Consider the following 23,845-nt stretch of genomic DNA (forward strand, 5'->3'; position numbering starts at 1 on the left):
TATTTTTGTTTTTAAGTTGTAATCATTCATCTTGCTTTTATTATTGCTTGTAAGCCGCTCTGAGCCCGGCCTTGGCTGGGGAGGGCGGGGTATAAATAAAAATATATTATTATTATTATTACCCTTTCTTCCCGACATGGTATTTTTTCTTTCCGCAGGAAGTCTGGTAGGTAGAAAGCGTTAAGGTATAGTTAAGCTTCTTCTGCCACCAGCTGAACAAGCTTTTGTCACCGAAAAAGCAGTTACACACCTTTTGCTAGAGCTGGCTTCAGTTCTGCTACCTTTTAAGGGATCAACAGGTTAAAGCTCTGGGCAGGAGCATCTACTGCCAAAAGTATTAATGGGAAAGGAAGCAAACTGCAGCCTTGTTATCTTTTTTTGGGTGCCTGCAATAATGGCTGTTGGCTTTCAGACATACGATCTGAACATCCCATATGGCATCCCGACTTGTTTGTTTCCGAAAACACCACACACCATTTTCATAAATTATACATGTCAGCTCAATAATTCCCTCAGGTTAATATATTGACTTAATTAGGTAAAACAAAAGGTGGATAATTAGACTAACATCCTCAGCTTCCCATTGATTTCGGGAAAGAAATCTGTTTCGCAGTAGTTTTATTTATACTCCAAATGTCAAGTTTTTAAAAATATACAATCTCTTCTCATGGTTAACACGAGCCTTCTCTCCTCCCCCCCTACTCCCCATAGCCTTTCAAAATGTCACTTTGCTTTGTTTGGCAGAAACTTCTAGAAGTCTGAGGGACAGTTCACGAAACTTTAACATGACACATTTACAGTGGTACCTCGGTTTTCGAACATAATCCGTTCCGGAAGACAGTTCGAGTTCTGAAACGTTTGAAAACTCAGTATGGAAGCCTTAATACAGGAGCTGTGTGGCATGTTCAACTTCTGAGGCGAGTTCGAAAACCAAAGCATTTACTTCCAGGTTTACAGTGGTGCCTCGCAAGACGAAATTAAACCGTTCCACGAGTCTCTTCGTCTTGCGGTTTTTTCGTCTTGCAAAGCACGGCTATTAGCGGCTTAGCGGCTATTAATGGCTTAGCCGCTATTAACGGCTTAGCGGCTTTAAGAAAAAGGAAACAAACTCGCAAGAACTCGCAAGACATTTCGTCTTGCGAAGCAAGCCCATAGGGAAATTTGTCTTGCGGAATGACTAAAAAAACGGAAAACTCTTTCGTCTAGCGAGTTTTTCGTCTTGCGAGGCATTCGTCTTGCGGGGCACCACTGTACGGTGTTTGAAAACTGAAATGTTCGTCAACGGAGACGTTCAAATACTGAGGTACCACTGTATCTCAAAACGGCTGTTAGCAGCTCCCTGCAGGAACAGGCAAGCCACCTGCAGAAACGAACGTTGGCTTGCAGTACTTCCATTGCTCCTGCTCCCCTTTGAACAAGACTGCAAAGGGAAGAAAATTCGGTACCAGTGTCCTGTGAAGACTTCTGCTTCCAGGAACTCTGAATCCAACCTCACAACAGGAAAACTATCAAAAGTAAAGCATGCTTTTAAAACATTGTACTGCTCAAAAGGTTTAGAAGAGGAAGGCCTTCTCCCTTTGGGAGAAACACACACACACACACGATCAAATTAACCTCCTGGAGGAAGAAATTCCACAGCTAGAGTAGCAGAACAGAGAAAAGCCCAGGAAGTCGCCAATCAAGCTTCTGAAGATGACAGCCCAATGAGTGGGACTGCTCCCCCCCCCCCAGTCTAAGAAAAAGAGTACATTCAAACGGAAGCAGATGTACAAAAGAAGCCTCTTGATCACCTTCTCAATTATCCCTTTGTTGCAGTAATTCGTTCTCTACCAGGAATATTAGGCACAAGAAATCGGCACCATAACTGAAAAAAGAGGAACCTATTTCACACATCAGAGCGTGTAAGATAACTTGAATCAATTATCCCCTGCTTGTTTTTAGTTTAAAAGAGGAAGAGGGAAGGGGAAGTAAAGAACCATAGAATATACTGTTTTCGAACACCATCAGGGGTTCAGAAAGGTTGCCTTCATTTGTTTCAGTTAAACTGAACAGTTGTGTGATGATCAGGTCCATCACATTGGGAAAACCATAATTCTTCACAGTGCAAGATCGTGTGTGGCTAAGTGGGGGTGGGGGGGGGAGAACCCTAATTGTGTAAATTATACAGACTAAAACAGCAAGGGAAAAAAATCAAGCTATACGATTTCAAGTTAACAGTATAATGATGCAAGATTCAACCAATTTTTTCTGCATTGGTCCAAGAAGTTGAATCCAGGATCCTGCTTCCAAAAGTGGCTAGGCAGAAGTGTGCAAAGAGGGCCTTCTGGCGGTTCCCTCACTGCGAGAGGCCAAGTTACAGGGAACCAGGCAGAGGGCCTTCTCGGTAGTGGCGCCCGCCCTGTGGAACACCCTCCCATCAGATGTCAAAGCGATAAACAACTACCTGACATTCAGAAGACATCTGAAGGCAGCCCTCTTCGGGGAAGTTTTTAATATGTGACATTTTAGTGTATTTTTCATCTTTGTTGGAAGCCGCCCAGAGTGGCTGGGGAAACCCAGCCAGATGGGCGGGGTACAAATAATAAATTATTATTATTATTATTATCCAGATGTTGTTGAATACAACTCCCATTAGGCTCAGTTAGCATAGTCAATGGCCAAGGATGATGGGAGGTGCGATCCAGTATCTTGAGGGCCACAGGCTAATCCCCCTTGCAAAGCCTCAGAACACACGGGTCTGTTTAGCTACCATAGCCATTGATAGACCAATTCTCCATGCCTTTATCTAATCCTATTATTGAAGGTAGCAAAGGCCATAGAAAAGCTTCTTTGCCTTGCCTAATGGAGGAGTGTATTGTATCTTACTCGATCATATGAAACTGCTCATCTAAACAGCATTTCCTGCCCAAGGCTCCTCCGTGAACCAGAAGATATTGCTTTATGACTATGAGACAGACATTCGGAAATGCAGGGAAGAGGGCAACTCGGCTGTATTGCTCATTGTATAGCAACGAGGTTCATGAATGAATGACAAGAATGTTATAAATTTATTAGAGATGTTGAACACAAAGCAAATTTGAACTTTGAAGCATAGCTGTGGCCCTGTTTAGCCATTTCAGTAAATGCAGCTTGAATTTCTAATTCATTTTCTGTTAAGTGATAAAACAGAATTGGAACACTTTATTTACCTCTTTCCAACTGAGAGACAGCACGCTGGTCACAAAACTGTTTGAGAAGTTGCATTTGCCAAGTCGCAGTTCAATGTTCACAATCATTCGAAGAAACAATTAATGTACAAAAAGCACGTGATTAAAGAAAAAGAAACAAAGGCAGATAATGACATGGGAGGTCAATGTTTATTCACAAAGGAGGTCCTATTTAAAAACAAAAAAATACTAGTCCTTGGGTTAGATTAGGCAAGCTTACTAACAACTAAAACGAACATGGCTTAGGTTGGTTAAAACTGTCCATGTTCTCACCATGAACCAAGAGTTATAGCTTGCAGCTACATAGGATATCTTCCACTAGTCTTTTGTAGACCCAGGCGTCTCCCTTCAGCCGCTGCCTCCGAATGCCCACGCCTTCAGGTTTGCTTAGCTGGCAAACTTCCAGCTCAAACTGCATTGTCACTTTGCCAAAGTCTGACTGGGTCTGGCACTTCAGTTTATAGCTGTGTAAGACAAAGGAAAGGGGGAATTAGTTCAGGTACTTACAAGTCAGGGATTGCAGGGGAAATAATTCTAGTGACAAGAGCCAACTTTTCTGCACACGATCTACTGGGCAGCCGGTACATTCAGTCGGTAGAATAAAGTGGGAAAGGTTTTTCTAAGATGTGGAGATTAGAGCTGGGGCAATATTACAAGTAATTGTCGGAAACCGGTCTGATGCTCAAACCGCAATACCAGATTCAGACTTTTTCAGACCACCAGCACAGCCCACCTCATTCTAGTCTGCCTGCCTGCCTGCACTGTGCTGTCGGCAGCCAAGAAGCCGCAATGTATCGCCAACTAAAATTGCCTTGATCAGCTGAGAAGCGGGCAGTTTAAGGAAGCCTGCTTCTCATCTGATCAAGCCCCCTGCCTCTGGCTCCCATGAGCAGGATGGTGTTGTCACAGCTTGTTTTAACTGCTCTGCTGAGGGGCGGGCAGGTGCCCAGCCAGCTGCACCTCAGCTGAACAATTTAAAGAAGCCCCCCTTTGGGGACTTGATCAGCTGAGGAGTGGGTGGGAGGCTGCCTGCCCCTCAGTTGATCAAACCCACATTTAGCTCCTGCTTGTGGGAGCCAAAGTGGTATGGGGGCTTGCAACTTCACACATCGTGATATATCAGTACATCGCAATATTTGTTGTTTAGTCGTGTCTGACTCTTTGTGACCCCATGGACCAGAGCACGCCAGGCACTCCTGTCTTCCACTGCCTCCCGCAGTTTGGTCAAACTCATGCTGGTAGCTTCGAGAACACTGTCGAACCATCTCGTCCCCTTCTCCTTGTGCCCTCCATCTTTCCCAACATCAGGGTCGTTTCCAGGGAGTCTTCTCTGCTCATGAGGTGGCCAGAGTATTGGAGCCTCAGCTTCATGATCTGTCCTTCCAGTGAGCACTCAGGGCTGATTTCCTTCAGAATGGAGAGGTTTGATCTTCTTGCAGTCTATGGGACTCTCAAGAGTCTCCTCCAGCACCAGAATTCAAAAGCATCAATTCTTCGGCAATCAGCCTTATGGTCCAGCTCTCAGTTCCATACATCACTACAGTGGTACCTCGGGATAAGTACTTAATTCGTTCCGGAGGTCCGTACTTAACCTGAAACTGTTCTTAACCTGAAGCACCACTTTAGCTCATGGGGCCTCCCGCTGCTGCTGTGCCGCCGGAGCATGATTTCTGTTCTGGGTGAGCGGAGTCTGTAACCTAAAGCGTATGTAACCTGAAGTGTATGTAACCCAAGGTACCACTGTACTGGGAAAACCATAGCTTTAACTATACGGACCTTTGTTGGCAAGGTGATGTCTCTACTTTTTAAGATGCTGTCGCAATATTTAGCTGCTGATATATCACAATGTTGAAAAGCAGATATTGCCCAGCTCTAGTGGAGATACAGGTGGGGAGCTCTATGTACTGAATGCATCCACCCACCCTTTGAAAAGAAACCGCCCCTGACTTTCTAGCTCTTTATGCAGGAAAGCCCCCCCCCCACAAGGGGGCACTAACATGCCACCCACCTGAAGGGGTACTGTGGGGCAGGGGGATAGGATTTTGACTTAGTTCTGCTGATTCTGTCGTCTGACCTGATGCTCAGTGTTTTATCAGGCAGCTCATAAGACAATCCAGTAGAGGAAGGTATTGATTTACAAGATGTGACATTGATTGTGGCCCTTTGAGTGTGACACTTCTCCACTTGAGGTTATTAAGGCTGCTTACATTCGTTTGATCAGTAACGGACTCAGTTAATGATCAATCAAGATGGGGACCAGGCCTTTAAGAAAGGAAAAGAAAAATGGTGCTACGAGACAGAGGCACGCATATTTTAAAAATTGACTGATGTGTCCTTTAGAAAGATATCAAGAAAATGTTCTTTCTGCCAAGTGGTTGTTTGCACTCATTAAATTGCAACTTGGTTTGGGGAGAAATAAACCATGAGTGCAGGTCTGGGTGACAAGCCAAACCATGGCTCGCTTCCCAGCAGCAGAAGCAGGGAAGAGCTAAGTACATGTAATTTCAGCAGGGTGCCAACTAACTGCTCGTTTACATTAAAGCATAGTTAAAATAAAACTATGGTTTAGTGCAACATGCAAACCAGGCCACAATTCTAATACAGAATGAGCAAGATAGCAGCTTGTTAGAGGATCGAGGAAAAATTATCTGATAAAGATACCAGACTGAAATAAGGAATGAATATTTACTTACCCCTTCTGTACAAAATCAACTTGTTTTTTGGGAAGGATTGCAATTATTTCCTTCAACAGCTCATCTGGATTTAATAGGTTTGTTGTGGTCACATTGTAATGAGCCTAGAGAACAACACATTTGGTGCACGTTTAGGACACAATTCTGCATTTCACGTTCAAACACCAGCTACATTATTTCAGAAAGAAATGAAAAGGAGAGGATGAGAAAGACGTTATGAGTCTTAACGGCCCATGGCTTTGACTTAATGGCAGAACATCTGCCTTGTACACAGAAGATCCGAGATTCAATCCATGTCCAGGCAGGGCTGGGAGAGATCACCATCTGAGATCCTGGAGAGTCGCTGCCAGTCAAAGCAGCCTATCCTGAGCTGCATAGATGGACCAATGGTCTGGCTTGGTATAAGGCCATTTCCTCTGCTTCCAAATGTTGTTCTTTGCTACATAAGTGCCATTAAAAGTACTGGAAGAATCATTCTTCCCAGCATGTTTAGTAGGCTTTAACTAGGCATAAGGCCTTAAGGTTCTCTTTTGTTTAAATTCAATGTTTCATGCCAGACTTTTATGCACAAAAGTCCGTAGACATTTGTTTGACATTCCCAACACCTGCAAGGAAGCCCCATCCAAATAATTTCTATGAAGCTGAGGCCTCGCTTTACTGAAATAAAATTTCTTACTGTTCTAGCAAATCATATTTGCTGCCACTTGCACCTTGAACTTTAAAAGTGAAAGAACTCAGAAGTTTTGATCCATGACATGAAATCCCCTGCAAGCATCACAGAACTGGCACCTACTTGCCTACTACTTGTTAAGCATGGCATTTGGGCCTTCGGCAGCTTTTTGTGTGGCCTGGATCAGACAGGCTACATGGCAAGAGTCATTTAGTAGAACAAGGGTATTCAGCTGTAGCTGAATCTCTGCAACCAAATTCCAAAAGTTGATAGTTGCTAAAGCTGACCATCATTTGGACTTAGATCTGCAAGTAACCTTCCAAATTTAGCCTTTTCAGCAACGAGAAAGCTTACTGGACTGTGAATTTAAGTGTAGCACAAAAACAGAAAGTTTTTCGTTAGTGCTGGGGGCGCACTTGAAAAGCTTGGAAGACAAGGCAACTCAGTCTAGGATGTCATGTGCAGATGGTGTTTAAGCATTACACAGTAGCTGCTCCAAGCCTGCAGAGATGGATACCACTAGTTTTTTCCCCCAGTTACCTATTCCAGGATGAGACACCACTTTATTAGACTTTAAAAAACAACAGCCACAGTGTCTCCAGTACAGAGAGGGCTTGCTGCTTGGGGAATCATAGCCATAGACCTCCATAGCCCAAACAGGCATGTATGCTTACTGATACATCACTGATAGTTTCATCAGTAAAAGAAATCCCAGGTAATTCAGCAAACTTACCTTTAATTTCCTTGGGCCATCTTTGGTTGAGCCTCTCTTTTTGTTTGGTGTAAGCATTGTAATAACTTTATCCAGGCCTCTTTCAAGGCTCCCAAACATCTTGGTTCCTTTTCTCTTTTGACCACTTTCAAAATGAGCTTGGTTCAAGTCCACTTCCACTGAGCGACACCTGTCATGTTCAGAGATAGCAAGTGCACAGTTGTTTTCAGTGGCTGGGAATTGACAGTTTTTAGATACATCAGTAAAAAGGTCTTTCAGCTTCTGCTCTTTTGTGGGGGCGGAGGGAAGGAAGAGGAGAGAAAGGGGAAACTGACAAAATACATGGCTAAAAGGACCTGCTGCACAACAGTAATTTGGGATTTTGAGAGCGAGTTGTATATATGCTCCAATTCTCTGGGGGCACAAGAGTGAATTTTAATTATGGAAAACAGGAATGCATCCAAGACTACTGAAGTGTGTAATGTAAGATTTTTTTTCTGCAGCTTTTTAATATTTGTTGGTAAATGTAGGAACGGATTTAAATAGGTTATAACAGAGCAAACAGATGCCATTGCAAAAAGCTTTCCCCCATCAATACAAGGATTAAGATTGTACAATAGACTACCTGAATATGCTCAAGTTAACCGGACATTTACCTTCTCTCAGGGCTAATGACTCCGGCTTCTAATTCACACGGTTTTGTAGAAGATGGTAGTTTAACTGGGGTCTCACTGGTGGCTGCTTGACTTCTCTCTGCAAGAAGCACCAACCAGTTTTGAGTCTATTTAGAAAGATGCATTATCAGCCCTTCTTAGTCCCATGCTTAATCCCATTATTCTCTTAGTTTGGTAGAAAAACAGCCATTCGTGAGTATCCCCCCCCCCCCCCCGCTGCAAAATCAGTTTGTAAATGCAAGGCTCCTCTCCTAACCAAACAGCCTGGAAAGGACCAAGCATCCTCAGTGGACCCCCCCCAGAAGGAAATACCCCACTCCCCCCAAGAGGAATATTGAATGGGATATAAGCCACAGTTCAGAGCAGAGGGTGGATTTTAAAAGAGATTTGAAGGAAGAGATTCTTAACATAAACAAGAAGCTGAACTGATGGTGGTGGAGGTGGGCCTGGGGAGCATGCAGTTTCAACTAATAGTTATTCTGCTGGTCAACACAAAAAGATGTGATAGAAAGTCAGAAGTGTTTGGCTAACTGCATAGTAGTTTTCAACAGCCTAATAACTATGAATAAAATGAAATACTTTTTAAAAAAGTGGTTGTGGAAATACCTTGAGCAAACTGTTACAGGTTTATTAAAAAAGGTACAGAGTAAGGAGCTATCCTACCCACCCACCCACTTCTGCACAGCAGGCCTCGTTAAAAAGTACCGTCAGTAAGATAATTGATTAATTAGGGCTTCCTGCTCATGCCCCCTTGGAATACCCCTCCCGGGAAGGATAGGCGCAGAAGTGCTATTTTGTTATTTGGCCTAGAGGCAAGATAACCTAGAGCAACAGCTGGACACAGGACAAGTGCTCCAATACACCATGAAGCAGGAAGACTCGAACACAACAATTCCACACACCCCAATGTCAGATGTTAACCTGTAGTTACTGCCTTGAGCCCCACCCTCCAGTCTGGCATATGTTTCATGTAAACTGCTTGGAGTTTTGGGAAATTAAGTGGTAAATCCTGTCCAATAAAAAATAAATAGTATTTGTTAACAGTTTTCTCTTTCCAACAGCAATCCCTTCTCATTTCCAAGCCATACCTTCAGGCAGAAATGCACGATTTGGCGTTGTGAGCACTCTCTTCTCATTCATGACCCAAGCTGGTGTCTTTGGAGGGGGAAGAATAAACGGCTCTGGCTTTGCCGTAGAACAAGCACCAGAGTTTTCTTTGTTGGCATGCTTCTTTGAGGCTCTTCTCCTTGGCACAGGAAGCAGAGGCGGTGTGAACTCTCCACCATCCAGGAACAGCTGAGGCTTTCCAAAAGAAAATATTTTGAGGAAGGGAACCTATTTTCCCCATCCCAGACAAGTCACACGTGCAGATCAGTACACTGTTCACAGCAGGCCACGACCCAAGCCACCACAGGCATGTTGGCAACTTATTGTGTTCATTAGACACAGCTTGGCCTAACAAGGCAGGATTATCTGTACCTGACGTACCGTATGTTAAATGATCCAGTTTCTCTCATCCCTTACATGACACCATTTGACTTTTACACAGAGGCACACATGTGTTCTCTCACTGACTTTTCGCAAGAAGAGACAGAAATGTTCAACTATTGCTACAAGGGGTGTATCTGATCACACCTTGTAATTGATTAGTGGAGAATGAGCAGGATTGTTGCCTGTATTTTCCATCAATACAACACTATCCCGGACCTTTGCCAACGCCAAGTTGTTCACAGCCAATTCAAGCATTGGTTAAGGTTTTTATTTGACTCATCTTATCGCTATTTGCACTTCTACCATGAATAGCCCTGTAACACATCACCCAAGTTCTGTAACTTCCAGTTACATCATGTTAATGTTAGTCTAACAATGCCCAGTCCCACTTACTCTGCACTGGAACCATCCCATTCTTCTTTGGGAAAGCTCAAAGGTACTTATGTTTGGTCTCCACCTAGACACTGACTAGGCCACACCTGCTTAAGCTTAACAATGCTAAGGCATCAGACGCTCCCCAACAAACTATGGAAGCTGCCTTATACAGTCAGTCCATTAAGCCATCTAGCTCAGTATGGTATACGCCAGAGACAGTGGCAACACTGTGCTCTCCAGATGTTGCAGGCTACAACGCCCTTCATCTCCAAGCACTGGCTGCAGTGATTCAGGCTGTTGGGACATATCAACAACATCTGGAGGCTGCCACATTGGCTACCCCTAGCCTAGACTCAGTGGCAGCAAGTCTCTAGGGTTTCAGGCAGGACTCTTTCTCATCTCCACCTGGAGACACCGGCAATTGCACTTGGGACTCTGTACACACAGCATATGCTCTACTATTGAACTACCTCATTCCCTAGTGGAACCAGATACCACCGGGCTATTCCACCCATGCTAAATATGCTTTTTCTTCTCTCATGGTCTACTGAAATAGGACATACCTAACTGATAGCAATGCCCACCTCTCACAATATCTCAAGCACAAGCTGTTTTAGGTAAACCACAACCTCTAAGCCAATACCAACGTTTTAAACATCAGAGGCAAGCATAATTTTTTTTTTTAATCTATCATTTAGTTAATAGGTACAAGATACCTGCTTTGTTTTGGGTGTATTGCAAACAGGCTGAGATTCCTCATAACAGGCTAGGAATTCCATGGATCCAAAGCCACATGCCATTTCATTCCCATCTAGATTACCATCGTAAGACAGGGCCTTTTTGAAAACCTGTTCAAAGAGGTATAGTTCATTTCATTAAATGAGTGCACTTTCAAAACCCTTCAGTTAATTCTAAATGTCTCAAAGACATTACAAAAATAATAATCCAGCCTTTTGGGTACCCACACTTATTTGTTTCAGTGAGGTGAAAGGAAAAGCTTAGTGAATGAAGAGCATACCATGCTGAACTGAGTGGTTCAACTCAGTTCCCGTGGTTCAGCATTAAGCTGTCTTCCTACCACTTGGTCATTCTGGAGAGAGGGATGACTCATCCCCTTGGAGGGGAGGCAAAAGGCTTCAGAGGACCTTGTCTGATCCTTTGACAAGGCATCATCCGTATTAGGAATGTCCTTCAGCAGCATCTGGCAAATCATAAGATTCAAGCCTGCCTTGGTTCCACTGTAATGAAGGCTTGGACAATACAGCCTGCTTCGAAGAGGAAACAGCACTTTGCGTTTGGAGGGTTCTGTGGCAAAAACCCATTTTATTTTTGATACTTCTGTCACATCCTTCCTTTCGAAAGGTCATAACCACTCAGATAGCACTGCCAAGCAATCTCCCATCCATGCAGGCAGAGATTTGCTTAGATTTAAACATAGGGATATCCCGTGCCTTCAGTCCCTTCTCTGGGTTCCAGCTCTAGAGCAGTGTCATGAGCTGTCTCCAATGTAACAGTGACCCAACTGACCTCAACTGGAAGTTAGTGTTGTCAGCCCCATGCTGTGGAACACCCTTTTAGGAGAGATTCATCAAGCACTCTCACTTTTGACTTTCATCTCCTGAAGACACTTCATTTTAAACCTTTGTAGCCATTTTTTTAACTACCCGGTCACTTTAATAATTATTTGTATTGTTTTTAATTTTGTTTTATGTTTTAATATTGCATACCCTCCTGGTATGTTATGATATGGGGTGTAAAAATATTTTCATAAATAAATAGTTCACTCTATAGCTGAAATTTCATTATACTACTTGCTGCCAAGTCAAAACACCCAGCAAAGGCTTGTTTAGCTGCACCATTCATGGGGGGGGGGGGGGATGAAAACACAGCAAGCTTTAGGAGCAAGACACTGACAAAATATGAATCACACACCTTCTGTTCTCTAGATGGAGTGATGCTAGCACCTTCTGCCATTACATTTGGAATCCTTAGACGAACAGGTTTACCATGTGCTTTCTTTGATTGAAGCAAAAGGTATGTTGCAGTCACATGATCATATTTCCACTAAGAATACAAATAGATCTGGGTTACTTTCTCAGCCATCTTCTTGAAAAGCAGGGGACAGTGGAGGGTGGAGGTACCTAAAATCAATGCCACATTCCAGAAAAGCTTAAACTGCATATAGTCTAAGTATTTTTTACCCCACCTTTTAAAAAACACCTTACTGTAACTTCATTGTGTTCAGCACAGAATTTTTGTAAACTTTTCCTTCCAAATATAGCCAATGGGTTTTTACACATGAGAACATAAAAGGCATGTTGTCACTGGTACCATCATATCAAAAAGTTTATCCAAGCAGAACTCCAGGACAGAGATTTTAAAAAAGGAAAATTGGGGAAAAGGCAAGGGAGTCCTATGCTAAGTGAAGGGAATCTTGCAGTGCCAGATGATGGAATAAGGAAGCAACTAGAAAGATTTCAGAACATACTTTCCTCAAAAAGCACCAGAAAAGGCTGCTCAGCCAGTGCCTTCTCCTTCCCACACTTCAAAACCCCCCTCTTTTTTTCTTGAAGGGAAGGCGATGTCAGAGTTCTGAATATATAGGCTAGTTCTAAAACAATTTTTGTCTTATTATAGAACCGAACATAATTATCTGAAAAATTAGGTTTATACATCTCTTGCTTTTGCCTTTTCAACAACTTTGAAAAAAAACTTAAAAAACCCCTAGCCATGTTCATGCCCATCTGAAATAAGTTTAGCAATTTAGATTCAAAACTCCATTAATTCGTCTCCCCCCACCATTATGATCACAGATTTCTGTGAAATTCACCTTCTGCCTCAAACCTCTACTGCATTAATTTTATAATTGTAGAATAGTCCGTACTTCCGAGTCAATGTGCCATGAAATATGCAAATTCTTACCATGAAATAAGCAGCTGATTGCCATGAAGATGCTGCCTGAGCAGCAACAATTTAGATCTGCAAGTTCTTCTTAAGAGATGCAAAACACAAGAATTTCTACTTACAACTGGTAAAGTCTATTGACGAGGATATTTGCAAGAGACCAATTGCTTATATCAGTGGCTTTGAACTGTGTTAAGGGGAATCCTGTGGTTCCCACAGAAGCCTATCAGGTTCTTCAGCGAGACCAGTGATGAGAACAATTCCCTGAAGAGTCAGTTTATTGCTCACCAACATTTATTCAGGCAACATAGATGCTGGAAACTGCTAGAGTATGCTCTGAGAGATGCCAAAGAGCACACCTATCACCCTTTGTGAACCAATTGGCCTGGCCTGATACCTGGCATCCTCTGCAATATGGATTTCATGGCTGATATGGAAAACATTCTTTTAATAGTAAATAACTTGAAGACAACCAACTTAAGCCAGTGTTTCAAAGATCAGATCTAATCAGATTAAATTCTAAATCAAAGATATAATTTAGTGTACAGTACACAGAATGGGAATATCTGCACTTTATCATTAATTTTTGTGTATGCTCCATTGCAGAAGCATGTAAAAGGCACCTCTTCAAACAGGTTTGCTGCTGCTGGGTAGCAGAACTGCAAATTTGTTGATCTCACCAAAAAAGTACCAGCAAGAAACTTATTCCGAGTATTTGTATGTTAGTGTCATAAACAAACCTCAAACAGTGAGGCTAAAGAAACAAAGAAGTTAAAGATACACATTTTCCAAGCGTCCCAATGCATCTAAATCTTGAATGAGTTCTTCAGATGGAAACATGACATAAGGAATGTTACTTCTGTTCATAGCCAACATATCAAGTTATGTCCTTCTGTAGAGTTCCAGTTGTTTCCAGTTTTTATCTTCATGGAACTCTGTCGCTCCAAAGAAGCTTGTTCAGAAAAGTATGTGTCTGACAAATGATTCTGGTCATGTTTAAGGTATAAACTTGGGTTGCTGCAGCAAGTCTCTCATAGGCCGGAGCCTAGTTTTGTGACAGGCTGAAACTAGGGGCTGATTCTGGCAAAGGTAGAACAGGCTAGAGGCAGATGACGTCTATTCAGAAGATAGCCATGAGTCAAAGGCAGATTAGATATGAAGTTCCAGATGAGATGGGTGGTCTGTGCTATTAACACCCGCAGATGAATAAGATATTGAGGAACTTTGGTTATAACTGGAAGTAAAAACCATAGAGAGAGCTAACCAAATCACATGTCCATAGCAGGCTGAAAAGCTGTAAGGTGCCTGGACTCAGCTGCTCATGTTTCCCAGCACAAGAACCAAGAGCAGGGGTCAGCAAACTTTTTCAGCAGGGGCCGGTCCACTGTCCCTCAGACCTTGTGGGGGGCCGGACTATATTTTGGAAAATATATATAAATGAACAAATTCCTATGCCCCAGAAATAACCCAGAGATGCATTTTAAATAAAAGCACACATTCTACTCATGTAAAAACACATGGTTCTTGGACTGTCCGCGGACCGGATTTAGAAGTCAATGGGGCCGGATCCGGCCCCCGGGCCTTAGGTTGCCTACCCATGACCAAGAGTAAAGTCTTGAAAAACCCTAACCCTCTCCCAGCCATTCACTGCCGTGGATGACTGTTAGCAGCGGACCAATCTATTCAGTAACAGTTCTAAATTTAGAGTTTGAGGCAGCTACAATCACAGATGTATTAGAGGGCTTAAACTACGTAGTTCTAAAATAGAGATGTTAGTTTTGAGACACACTCTACAGGATTGAATATTAGATGTATGAACAACTAAATCTCTCAGGAATTATTATTAAAGTCAAACATTACCTCTGAAATCATCTCAGCCATACTTTCTCTGCTACATTTGTGATACACCGAAAGTTCTGTTATGCAGTCTTCATCAAGACGCCCAAGCTGGGAGGGAAAAAGATCTGTTTAAATATTGGTGTTAAAGCTGCCGATACACCCACCCTCATTTTTTAAAGACCTGCACACTGCTGGCTCTTTTCCACCACACACTTTTCCATTGGATCACTATGTCTACTCTTAACTGTCAGATCTCCAGAACATTTTGCTTTTAAGTATACCTGCCCCTGTACTTATTTACACAATTTTGTTTGAAAAAAAAATACCCAAGTGGTCTGTAATCCTTGATTGCAAAATACCCATGGGGAATCATTTACAGGACTACATAATAATGCATAGCATTATGTTGGTATCTATTAACACTAGTCATCTGCACACTTTAGAGCTGGAGGTGGGGAGAGGACCCTCCACTTAAAATGGTGAGAAAATGTAAATATTTGGAACAGGGCAAGCATTTCTGAAGTCAAGAGTTCAATTTCCTATTAGTTTTTGCAGCCCTGTTTTGTGTATTTTTCATAGTTCACTTAGCAGAATCGATATAGTGTCAGATGTTTAGATGTCGAGAGCTAGTATGTCTCAGCTTGTTCTCACTAGCAGTTATTTCTGGATTGAAACCAATTCTGGATGATCTCCTATTGTGCCTGGTGCTACAGCATACTTTTACTTTGCAGTCCAGGAGGGAAGAATTGAAACAAAATATGTTTAAGTATATGTAGCCAAGCATAAATAAAGGTAGAATGTTCTAGTATAGAGAAACAGTGACACTCAATGGGCAGTGGCCAGTGTGAATAATTTCGTCGGGCTCATCGCCTATATGCAAGCACAGCATCCACTAGATTTCAAATGGACCTGCTGCTTATTTGGCTGCATAGAAAGGTCTCCACTCAACACTGTGGAGAGCCTCTGCTGGTCAGAACAAACCATGCCAGGCTAGATGGACAAAGTCAATCAGCTGCTTCCTATGTATGTATCTATGTCTGAATTCAATGAACAGCTCTCCCCTATTGCAGGTCACTTTGCCAGGCTTTCGTTGGCTCAAGTCACATCTGCAAAGGAAGATCCATTTCACTCCTGGCTTAGAGTCAGGAATACAAAAGAAGAATTGCGAGCACACTTCTTCATTATTAGTTGTGGCTTGAAATTTCCTGCACCCGACATCTGGCATGGCATCAGAAGCAGAAGGTCGGTGTGGTTTGCGGGGAGCAGACTGGTGGATCTAGCTAGACCTATGGGCCAGAAGGTCCCCACCACTGAGCTATATGCTCATGTGTTCAATGCTGACTTAATGAGGAAAAGAAGGCAACGGTAATTTAGTTATATAATATGTATAAAATAATAATATGTCAGATCTCTCTCATCACTGCTGTTGGATTCCAGTCAAATCAGGTTGTTTTGACACAGATACACATATATGGCTCATTGTTAAATGTGTTGTGTATGCTCTTTAAAACTTCATAATGGTAGGCAAGTACAGACTAAAGGTGCAGCTTGCTTTTGAGCTCAGTCTAGAAACCCACAGGAGACTTGTATTAACCACTGGTGCAGACAATACACACAATGCTTAGCAGCTGGCTGCATCATGCAAGAACACTCATTTCTTTCACTATAAGAATTCTGAACTCTTTTAAACACACAACACTCTGTGAAAGACCTAGAAGATTCAGTTTAGTGTTCCATTTAGGAGAGAAACTTCACCTTGTTACCATGCCACATTAGCCTAGGTTCAGCTTTGTTTTGTTTTGTTTTGTTTTTTCAACGGAACTGACACTTTTATTTTTAGTAGTAATTAGTTTCAGATCAAGCCACAAGCAGTGCAGAATGAGACCACTTCTCAAAACAAAGTAGGGGCTGGAACAGTGAGGAGAGAAAAAGAATGGAAGGCTAAAATGTACATTATACAAACCCAAACTGAATCCCAGAACCAAGCAAACGGAAGACCATGACCTCCAGATCCTTAGGGGTTTGACCTGCATGTGCATACAAGCTACCAGTTCTGCGCAAAGGGGGGGGGGGCATTCTAATTTCTCTCCAAGTAACCTTAGCACCATTAACAACCAAGAGCAGCAGAAAGGGCATTACTCTCTCTTGCCTAGCTGAATACAATTGGCCTCCAGAACCCATCAGATTACTCAGGAAAGCCTTTCCAAACTACCTTTCCCCAGCTTTTGCCCTTTGGGGAAAAGATTAAAAATAGCAGGTATAAGCTGAATTATTTCCTCCTCCACTACCCCCCCTCAATTCTTTATAAGCAGCGCTAATCAAAACGACACAACAATCAGTGTATGCTCTATAGCCAGGTTCCTGTAGTTACCAATTTGCCAGGAGCAGATGTTATCACCCAGCCCACTGCAGTCAGTAGACTCCTTTTCACACAGGCCGGAAGCATCAGGAGCTCCCTGCTTGCCTCAAGTGACAAGCAAGTGTGCCACCCTGACCACAATATTATTCCCAGGTCAAAGGAGTTATACTTGGCACAGCCCTGGCACTTTGGCTTCTGCGATGCAATACTTCGTTTTGGTATTAACTGGACAGGTTCAGCTTTGTTATATTGCTCTTGTTCAGATGAATTTGTATACTCACAGGGTATTTACTTTGCCACTGGACAGCAAATGAGTAGCCGTGCATGAGCCACGGGTGACTTAAGAGATGCTTAACCATAATCCGTTTCTTTGGGTCCACCTAGTGGGTAAGAGTAGAGGTGCATTTCAAGAAACAGTTACTTTAATCAGAATAAATAACTGTACCATATATTTTAGCAATCCTCTGCTATAAGGATGGAGCTGTGCAGTTAAGCAAAAGGCTAAACATAGTTTTTCCAAGACATGTCTGAAGGTTTGTCCTGAAAACTATCATGAAAACCATTCCATCAGCCCTGATTTCAGGGATGTAATGTTCCATTCATTTGCTTTACTATGTTAAGAAACTGTAAAACTGTAAAATGCTGTTAGTACCATTGTGATGTCTGCGTGAGGCACAAGGATCAGTAACTTGCATCCCTGCAACTGGCAGGAGAGAGTCTGGTCACATCCATCTTAATTTCCCACTTTTGTTAAGCAGTTTGGGATTTCTCCCCTTTTTTAAAGACAAGGTGGAGTAAAAGGAAGAACAGTAGTTGCTTTTTACAAAAGCGACTCAAGCTGAAGCCTTCATGTATTTCCCTCCTCTCTATATAATAAAGGTGCAACGCTATAAGAAGTGATGAGACAAATTCATGGTGGATAGGGCTGTTGACAGCTATTAGCAACCTCCAGAGACAGCATGCTTCAAGGCCAGCTTGCATGCCCTAATGGTGGGCTTCTCGGAAGCACCTAACTGGCCACTGTGGAAAACGTGATGGACTTCTTTCAGGGCTCTGTGGACTTAAAACACCAAGGTTCCTTAAATCACTGCTCCTATTAGAAGACCATTCCAGAGAAAAGAAGACATTTACTAGAAGTGGGGCAGAAAGAGAATTTGCTTCCACCAGATGTGGAGACGGCCACCAACTTGGATGAATCAAATCTATGAAGGATAAGGCTATAGGTCACTGACAATGGCTATGTTCTCCCACCACGGCCAGACTCGGGAAGCCTCTGAATACCTGTCACTGGGAATCAGGGGTTGGAAGAGTGCTGTTGCACTCAAATCCCGCTTGTGGACTTTCCATAGACATCTGGGTTGGTCACTGTAAGAACAGAATACTGAACTATTGGTCCATTGCACTTATGCTCTTATTACCTGCAGCATCTGGTGCAGCAGTAGTTCACTGGCAGGTGAGAGCCATTTTGGTGTCTCATATTTCCCCCTCTGTAGAGAAAGTCGTTTTAGCATTAGTTCTAGTTGAATTAGTGGAACAGCCATCACTTGAACCCATCAGTTTTCTACCACCCACCCCCCAAGCAAAATATAGGGTGCTTGTTAGGTTTCAGGGTTGACCCTGAAAAGTAACAGTCTGACCTCCACTGGGCAAGTTGGTAGGAACATTAAATGGACCAACATGGGTATCTATGCAGCGCAAGATTTTACTCCAAAAGCAGAGAAAAAAATTAAGTATGAAACCTCTCATCTTTAGAAGAGTGAACTCAAAGAGCATGAATGAAATTCAGTGTTAATAGCCAGTGTAATACCCAATTCTCCATATGATTGAAGCTTTCCACAGTCTGCATCATAGCACTCAATCATTGCAGACGTCACCTCACTGCGCTGGATGAGTCAAGGACATTATATTCTGCACATTTCGTGCCCAAATATAAATGTAGGCTACAGCTATAGTTTTTGATCAGCAGCTTTACTTCTCTAGCTTCTGATAATTTAAGAGGGCTGGAAGTGAAAAACTAGAAGTGATTTTAATCTGTGGGCAGCACTCATCCATCTACCGAAGAGCAGATGGGAAACTATTGAAAGCTGTTCCTGAGAACTTAGGTTTATAAAGGAAATACATTTTGCTTGATGACCAGGTAAGCGACAGAAGGACAATCCAAAGGCTCAAGATCCACAAGGTAGCTTGTAGTTTTGAGCCACAGACCTGGACACCTTAAAAAGATCTTAATCACTCCTTGTTTACAGGCATTAGGGGGCCTTTCCCTTCCTTCTCCCACCTAGTCATTTGGTGTGCATAATACATTCTTAGTCTAACCATCTATTTTTAAGAAACTTTTTACAAAGCCTCTGGTGTCTTACGCTTACTGGAAACAAGCTCTGTGAGGATTTTAAGACCCTGTTTCTCAGCAGGGATGGTGGCCCTCCAGAAGTTGCTGACTACAACTCCCATTATTCCTGGCTACTGGCCATCCTGGTTGGTGCTGATGGGAGTTGGAGTTCAACAGAATCATGTGAGCCTCAAGTTTCCCTTCCTTGCTTTTGGGAAAACAGTAAAGATGCCTTTAGCGGGAGGAACAGGAGGGTTGTGTCTTCCTGCCTCTTCAGAGCTTCTGAACAACAATGCAGAGCTCATTTGATTATTGCACTGTGCACCGTGTGAAGAAGACTCGGAAACTTCCATTGGTCCAAAATGCAGCGGTTCGATCACTGGCTGGGTTTCCATATAGATTTTTCAGCTAATGCTGAAGACACACCTATTTACCCTGGCCTTTGACAGCTGATGTGTATATTTTCAGGACCCTGTTTTCAGGATCCTACTTTTTGTGACTGTATTTTTTTCCAATTTAAAACTGTTTTTATTGTTGTCTTTAAAATTGTTGCACCCCACCCTGGGACCTTAGGGTGAAGTGTGATTATTATTAAAGTTAGTTTCCTCCCTACATCCAGTTTATATTCAATGCCCACCACAAAGTCATAAGGCAAGGCAAGCTCCCCAGATGCTAACTTCCTTCCTCCATACCTTCTCCTGTATTGTGAACCCTGATTCTGAGATATGCAATCAATTGCTTCCCCAAAGCTCTTTTCAATTCTATCAAAGCCTGCATCTTTACATTTTGTCCTTAAATATATTATATTACCATGTAATTGTACATTGTTTTAAAGCAATGCCTCCAAGGGTTTATTCATCTGAAAGGCCTGGGTCTTCATTACTGAAGATCAGAGAATCTTCTCTTGGGAAAACATCCACATTCCAAGGGCAGACACAATAATCACCAACAAACTTAAGGGATGCAGAGGACAGGGTACACCTTTTTAAAAAGCTAATATGTAGCCATATCACTGACACTGAGCAGAACACTGAGGAGATTTGTCTTTCCTCCAAAGCTAGAGAAGAGTAGAAATGAGGTCAGGACATAGAATGCCTTCTCCAGTAGAGGAAAAGCTAAATTAGGACCCTTCAGTTTAGAAGAGACAAACCTAGTAAGATTCAAAGCAAAAACACATGGATGGGAAATCTGTGAAATGTTTAATCTCATGCAACTAGAAGATGTTGACTGCAGATCATCCCTAAAAGCTAGTTACATAGGAGTTTGTTTCAGAAGAAATCTAGAAGTGCCTACACAACTATATTCAGGTAGGTAGCCATGTTGGTCTGAGGCAGTCAAAATATATAAAAAAATTCTCCAGTAGCACCTTAGAGACCAACTAAGTTTGTTCTTGGTATAAGCTTTTGTGTGCATGCACACTTCTTCAGATATGAATCTATCAAATATGAATCTGAAGAAGTGTGCATGCACACGAAAGCTTATACCAAGAACAAACTTAGTTGGTCTCTAAGGTGCTACTGGAGAATTTTTTTAATTTTTTTATATATTACACAACTATAGTATGAGCCAGCAGTACATTGCATAATCTAACTTTATCTAGTATTAGCTCACATATTAGCTGCAAGTCAAGTTACAAGAGGCAGCTGGCTACCTACCCCAGGCCTTAGAATGGCCTACTTTCATTATAAGGCCAAATCAGGAAGCCCTCAAGTCCAGCACAGCACAAACACTCGGACTGCCTTCTACAGACTCAAACCTGTAGACCACCAAGTCCAGTGCTGCCTATTTTAACTGGCAACAACTCTCCAGGGTCTCAAAGTAGACGCCTCTCATCTGCTACCAGAGATTCTGGGACAACACCTAGGACCTTCTGAATGCAGAACATGTAGCCGTTGAGGCTGAAGGTGTTGAGCAGAGTAAGAGGTAACCCCCCACCTAGTGGCAGCACTAAGCAGAGTTGTGATCAAGTTAAGCACAGGCTATTGACCAAACCTTAGGGCCATTTTGCAGGCACACTGCTGGATTTGCAGCCAAGGATGATTAGGCCCAATTGATCGGCACTGTGTCAAGTTAGAGTTGCACAGGTTTCTTAGGTGCTGACCTGAACATTTATCACAACTGAGATTTAATGCACTACCCTATCTAGAGCCAGATAATACAGTGTGCTTTCTCACCAATATGCTCCCCCCACCTCCTAGCAAGCGATGGGGCAGGGCGTGGGGGGAGGATGCTACAGAAGGCCTGTACCTTCTGTACTTCACAACATGGGGAGAAAAATCACCACACCTCCAAGACTAATGCATGCAGCATAAAAATAATTACACACCTGACTAAGGTGAGAGAAGAAATTGTCCTGGGCAGATTAAATCATGTGGGTGCTTACAACTGAATGAGTGCTTCTGCATGCCAAAGCTGCTGCCCTGGCCTCTTGCCAGGAATGAGCACTTTTAGGAGATTTCCTAAAAGGCTGACCGAAACACAATACAAGAGCCTGGGTGCCCTTCTGGTAAGATAGTCGATAGCGTCTAACAGACTACAAGAATGTTTGGGTGGGGTGGGGGAATTGAAGAAAGAACATAGCAGAATTCAAATGCCAAGATTATCCCAAGGTGGGCCTTTAAAAAAAAAGCCACTGGGATATCACAAAAGAGCATCCTGAGGCTTCCGTGAGAATCATCAAGATCAAGAGAACAAGTTTTAAGAGCTATGAAAGGGCTTCTTGCTGTAAATCCCCCAAACTCTGTTGGAAACAGGTCTCTCCCATGGTTGCTGCTCAAGCATCCTCCCACGAGCATGAAGACCCAAATCCTGGAAATAGTACATATGCCAGAATACATACCACTATTTTCTTGTAGAGCACCATAACATTATCGTCGTCGAATGGTAGAAATCCACAGAGCAGAGCAAACAAAAGCACTCCCATGCTCCAAATGTCAGCCTGGGATGACAAGCAGGTAAGTTAGAAAAATATAAAGGTTGGTCACTTTGTGCACAAACATCCCACACAGCCCTAATACAAAATAATAAACAAAGTCATGGTCACCTCTGAACAGTTATGGTAGGTACTGGCTATCAACTTTTGATGTTAACTGCCCAGCCCTTGGGGTCCCCAGTGTTGATGGCCACATTCACCACAAAGGCTGCACTGCTGCACTCTGGTGAGCACAACAAGCCCCAGTCTCTTGCTCAACCATGAAGCTGGAGCCGTGGTCACCCCTGCAGTTGTGTGGCACACCTTGCAAGAAAGCCCTACCCTACCGTAACAAACCCCAGCTCCCTTGCAGCTCCAAGAGGTTTTCTTTGTGGGTGGGTGAGGAAGAGACAAAGGTTTGCATTATGTGGTCCTGTGCCTTCAAAGCATTTCAGCAACAAGCCCCAGCCTTCGTCTCCAGCTTTCAATGTCCCCCAAAAGGACAGTGTAATTGCAGGGATAATGCTCATCCTAGCTGCAAGATGGGGAGTAGATTAGGTTGGAGCAAAGTAGGGGATTGACTACCACACAATTTAAAACAGGGTGAGGTCAAGAAGAAGCCTCTGCCCCTTGGGCCCTAGCACCCATAAATTTCTCAGAACCCACCACTGAGTCACTGACGACAAAGGCCAGAAAACAGTGTGGATACTGCCAGTCCTCTTATACTGCAAAAAATTAGATTTAGCCTATCAGCGATGTATGCCATTAGAGGAGAGGTAGAGCACACAGCTCGTAGAGTGTTAAGACAAAAGGTTCAAGATTGGCAGGAGAGGAAGGCTTTCCTGTTCCATTTGGAGGGTGCCCCCATTGCCTACCCTATAAGGTAACAGAGGAAGATATTGCAGAAGAGGAATAAAAGATGCAACAGCACTGAAGGGATGACCAGAGACTACGACCACATCTTTGCAGAAGACGCTGAAAACAATATTATCCACATACAGTGGTACCTCGCAAGACGAATGCCTCGCAAGACAAAAAACTCGCTAGACGAAAGGGTTTTTTGAGCTGCTTCGCAAGACGATTTTCCCTATGGGCTTGCTTCGCAAGATGGAAACGTCTTGCAAGTTTGTTTCCTTTTTCTTAACACCGTTAATACAGTTGCGACTTGACTTCGAGGAGCAATTCATAGAACGCGGTGTGGTATCCTTTTTTGAGGTTTTTAAAGACTTTGGTGATTTTTGAAGCTTTTCCAAAACTTTCCCGACACCGTGCTTCGCAAGACGAAAAAAATCGCAAGACGACAAAACTCGCGGAACAAATTAATTTCGTCTTGCGAGGCACCACTGTACACAGTTGTCACATATGCCCCTTTAAAATGGCTCCCGCTTCAGAAAGTTAACAGACTTTGTTACATTTTACGCAGCGGCCATTCTGTAAAGAAAATGTGTATGCAAGAGTCATTATCGAAAAATGTTAAAGAATCTACTACAATACCTCTGAGCCGATGTAAGCTTTGCCCTGAATCAGCTCTGGTGCTGCATAGGCTGGACTTCCACAGCAAGTGCTTAGATGGTAATCCAGACCACCCTACAGCAAGAACAACATAGTAAGCTACATCTGCAACAGGATACATTTTGCATCTCACCTAGATATGCATGCAATTGACAGTGGGCACTGTCAGC

The 23,845-nt window shown here is 42.9% G+C and overlaps 1 protein-coding gene across 2 annotated transcripts in view; it reads right to left on the reverse strand.

Annotated features, from left to right (window-relative positions):
* Window positions 1–3,337: 3,337 nt before the first annotated feature.
* Window positions 3,338–23,845, reverse strand: part of MELK (maternal embryonic leucine zipper kinase) — a 35,650-nt gene continuing 15,142 nt past the window's right edge. For both annotated transcript variants that reach the window (XM_080986756.1, XM_080986757.1), the window contains exons 7-18: window positions 23,658–23,750; window positions 22,092–22,190; window positions 18,342–18,410; window positions 17,205–17,303; window positions 14,586–14,672; window positions 11,754–11,885; window positions 10,538–10,669; window positions 9,044–9,257; window positions 7,938–8,034; window positions 7,303–7,471; window positions 5,900–6,003; window positions 3,338–3,670 (exon numbers count right to left, since the gene is read on the reverse strand). In XM_080986756.1, coding sequence (XP_080842882.1) covers window positions 3,493–3,670; window positions 5,900–6,003; window positions 7,303–7,471; window positions 7,938–8,034; window positions 9,044–9,257; window positions 10,538–10,669; window positions 11,754–11,885; window positions 14,586–14,672; window positions 17,205–17,303; window positions 18,342–18,410; window positions 22,092–22,190; window positions 23,658–23,750 — 1,473 coding nt within the window. In that variant the 3' untranslated portion in view covers window positions 3,338–3,492. The remainder of the gene's footprint in view (window positions 3,671–5,899; window positions 6,004–7,302; window positions 7,472–7,937; window positions 8,035–9,043; window positions 9,258–10,537; window positions 10,670–11,753; window positions 11,886–14,585; window positions 14,673–17,204; window positions 17,304–18,341; window positions 18,411–22,091; window positions 22,191–23,657; window positions 23,751–23,845) is intronic.

This window comes from Podarcis pityusensis (assembly GCF_964106645.2).
Source record: "Podarcis pityusensis genome assembly, chromosome: 17".
In the NCBI taxonomy this organism is placed as follows: domain Eukaryota; kingdom Metazoa; phylum Chordata; class Lepidosauria; order Squamata; family Lacertidae; genus Podarcis; species Podarcis pityusensis.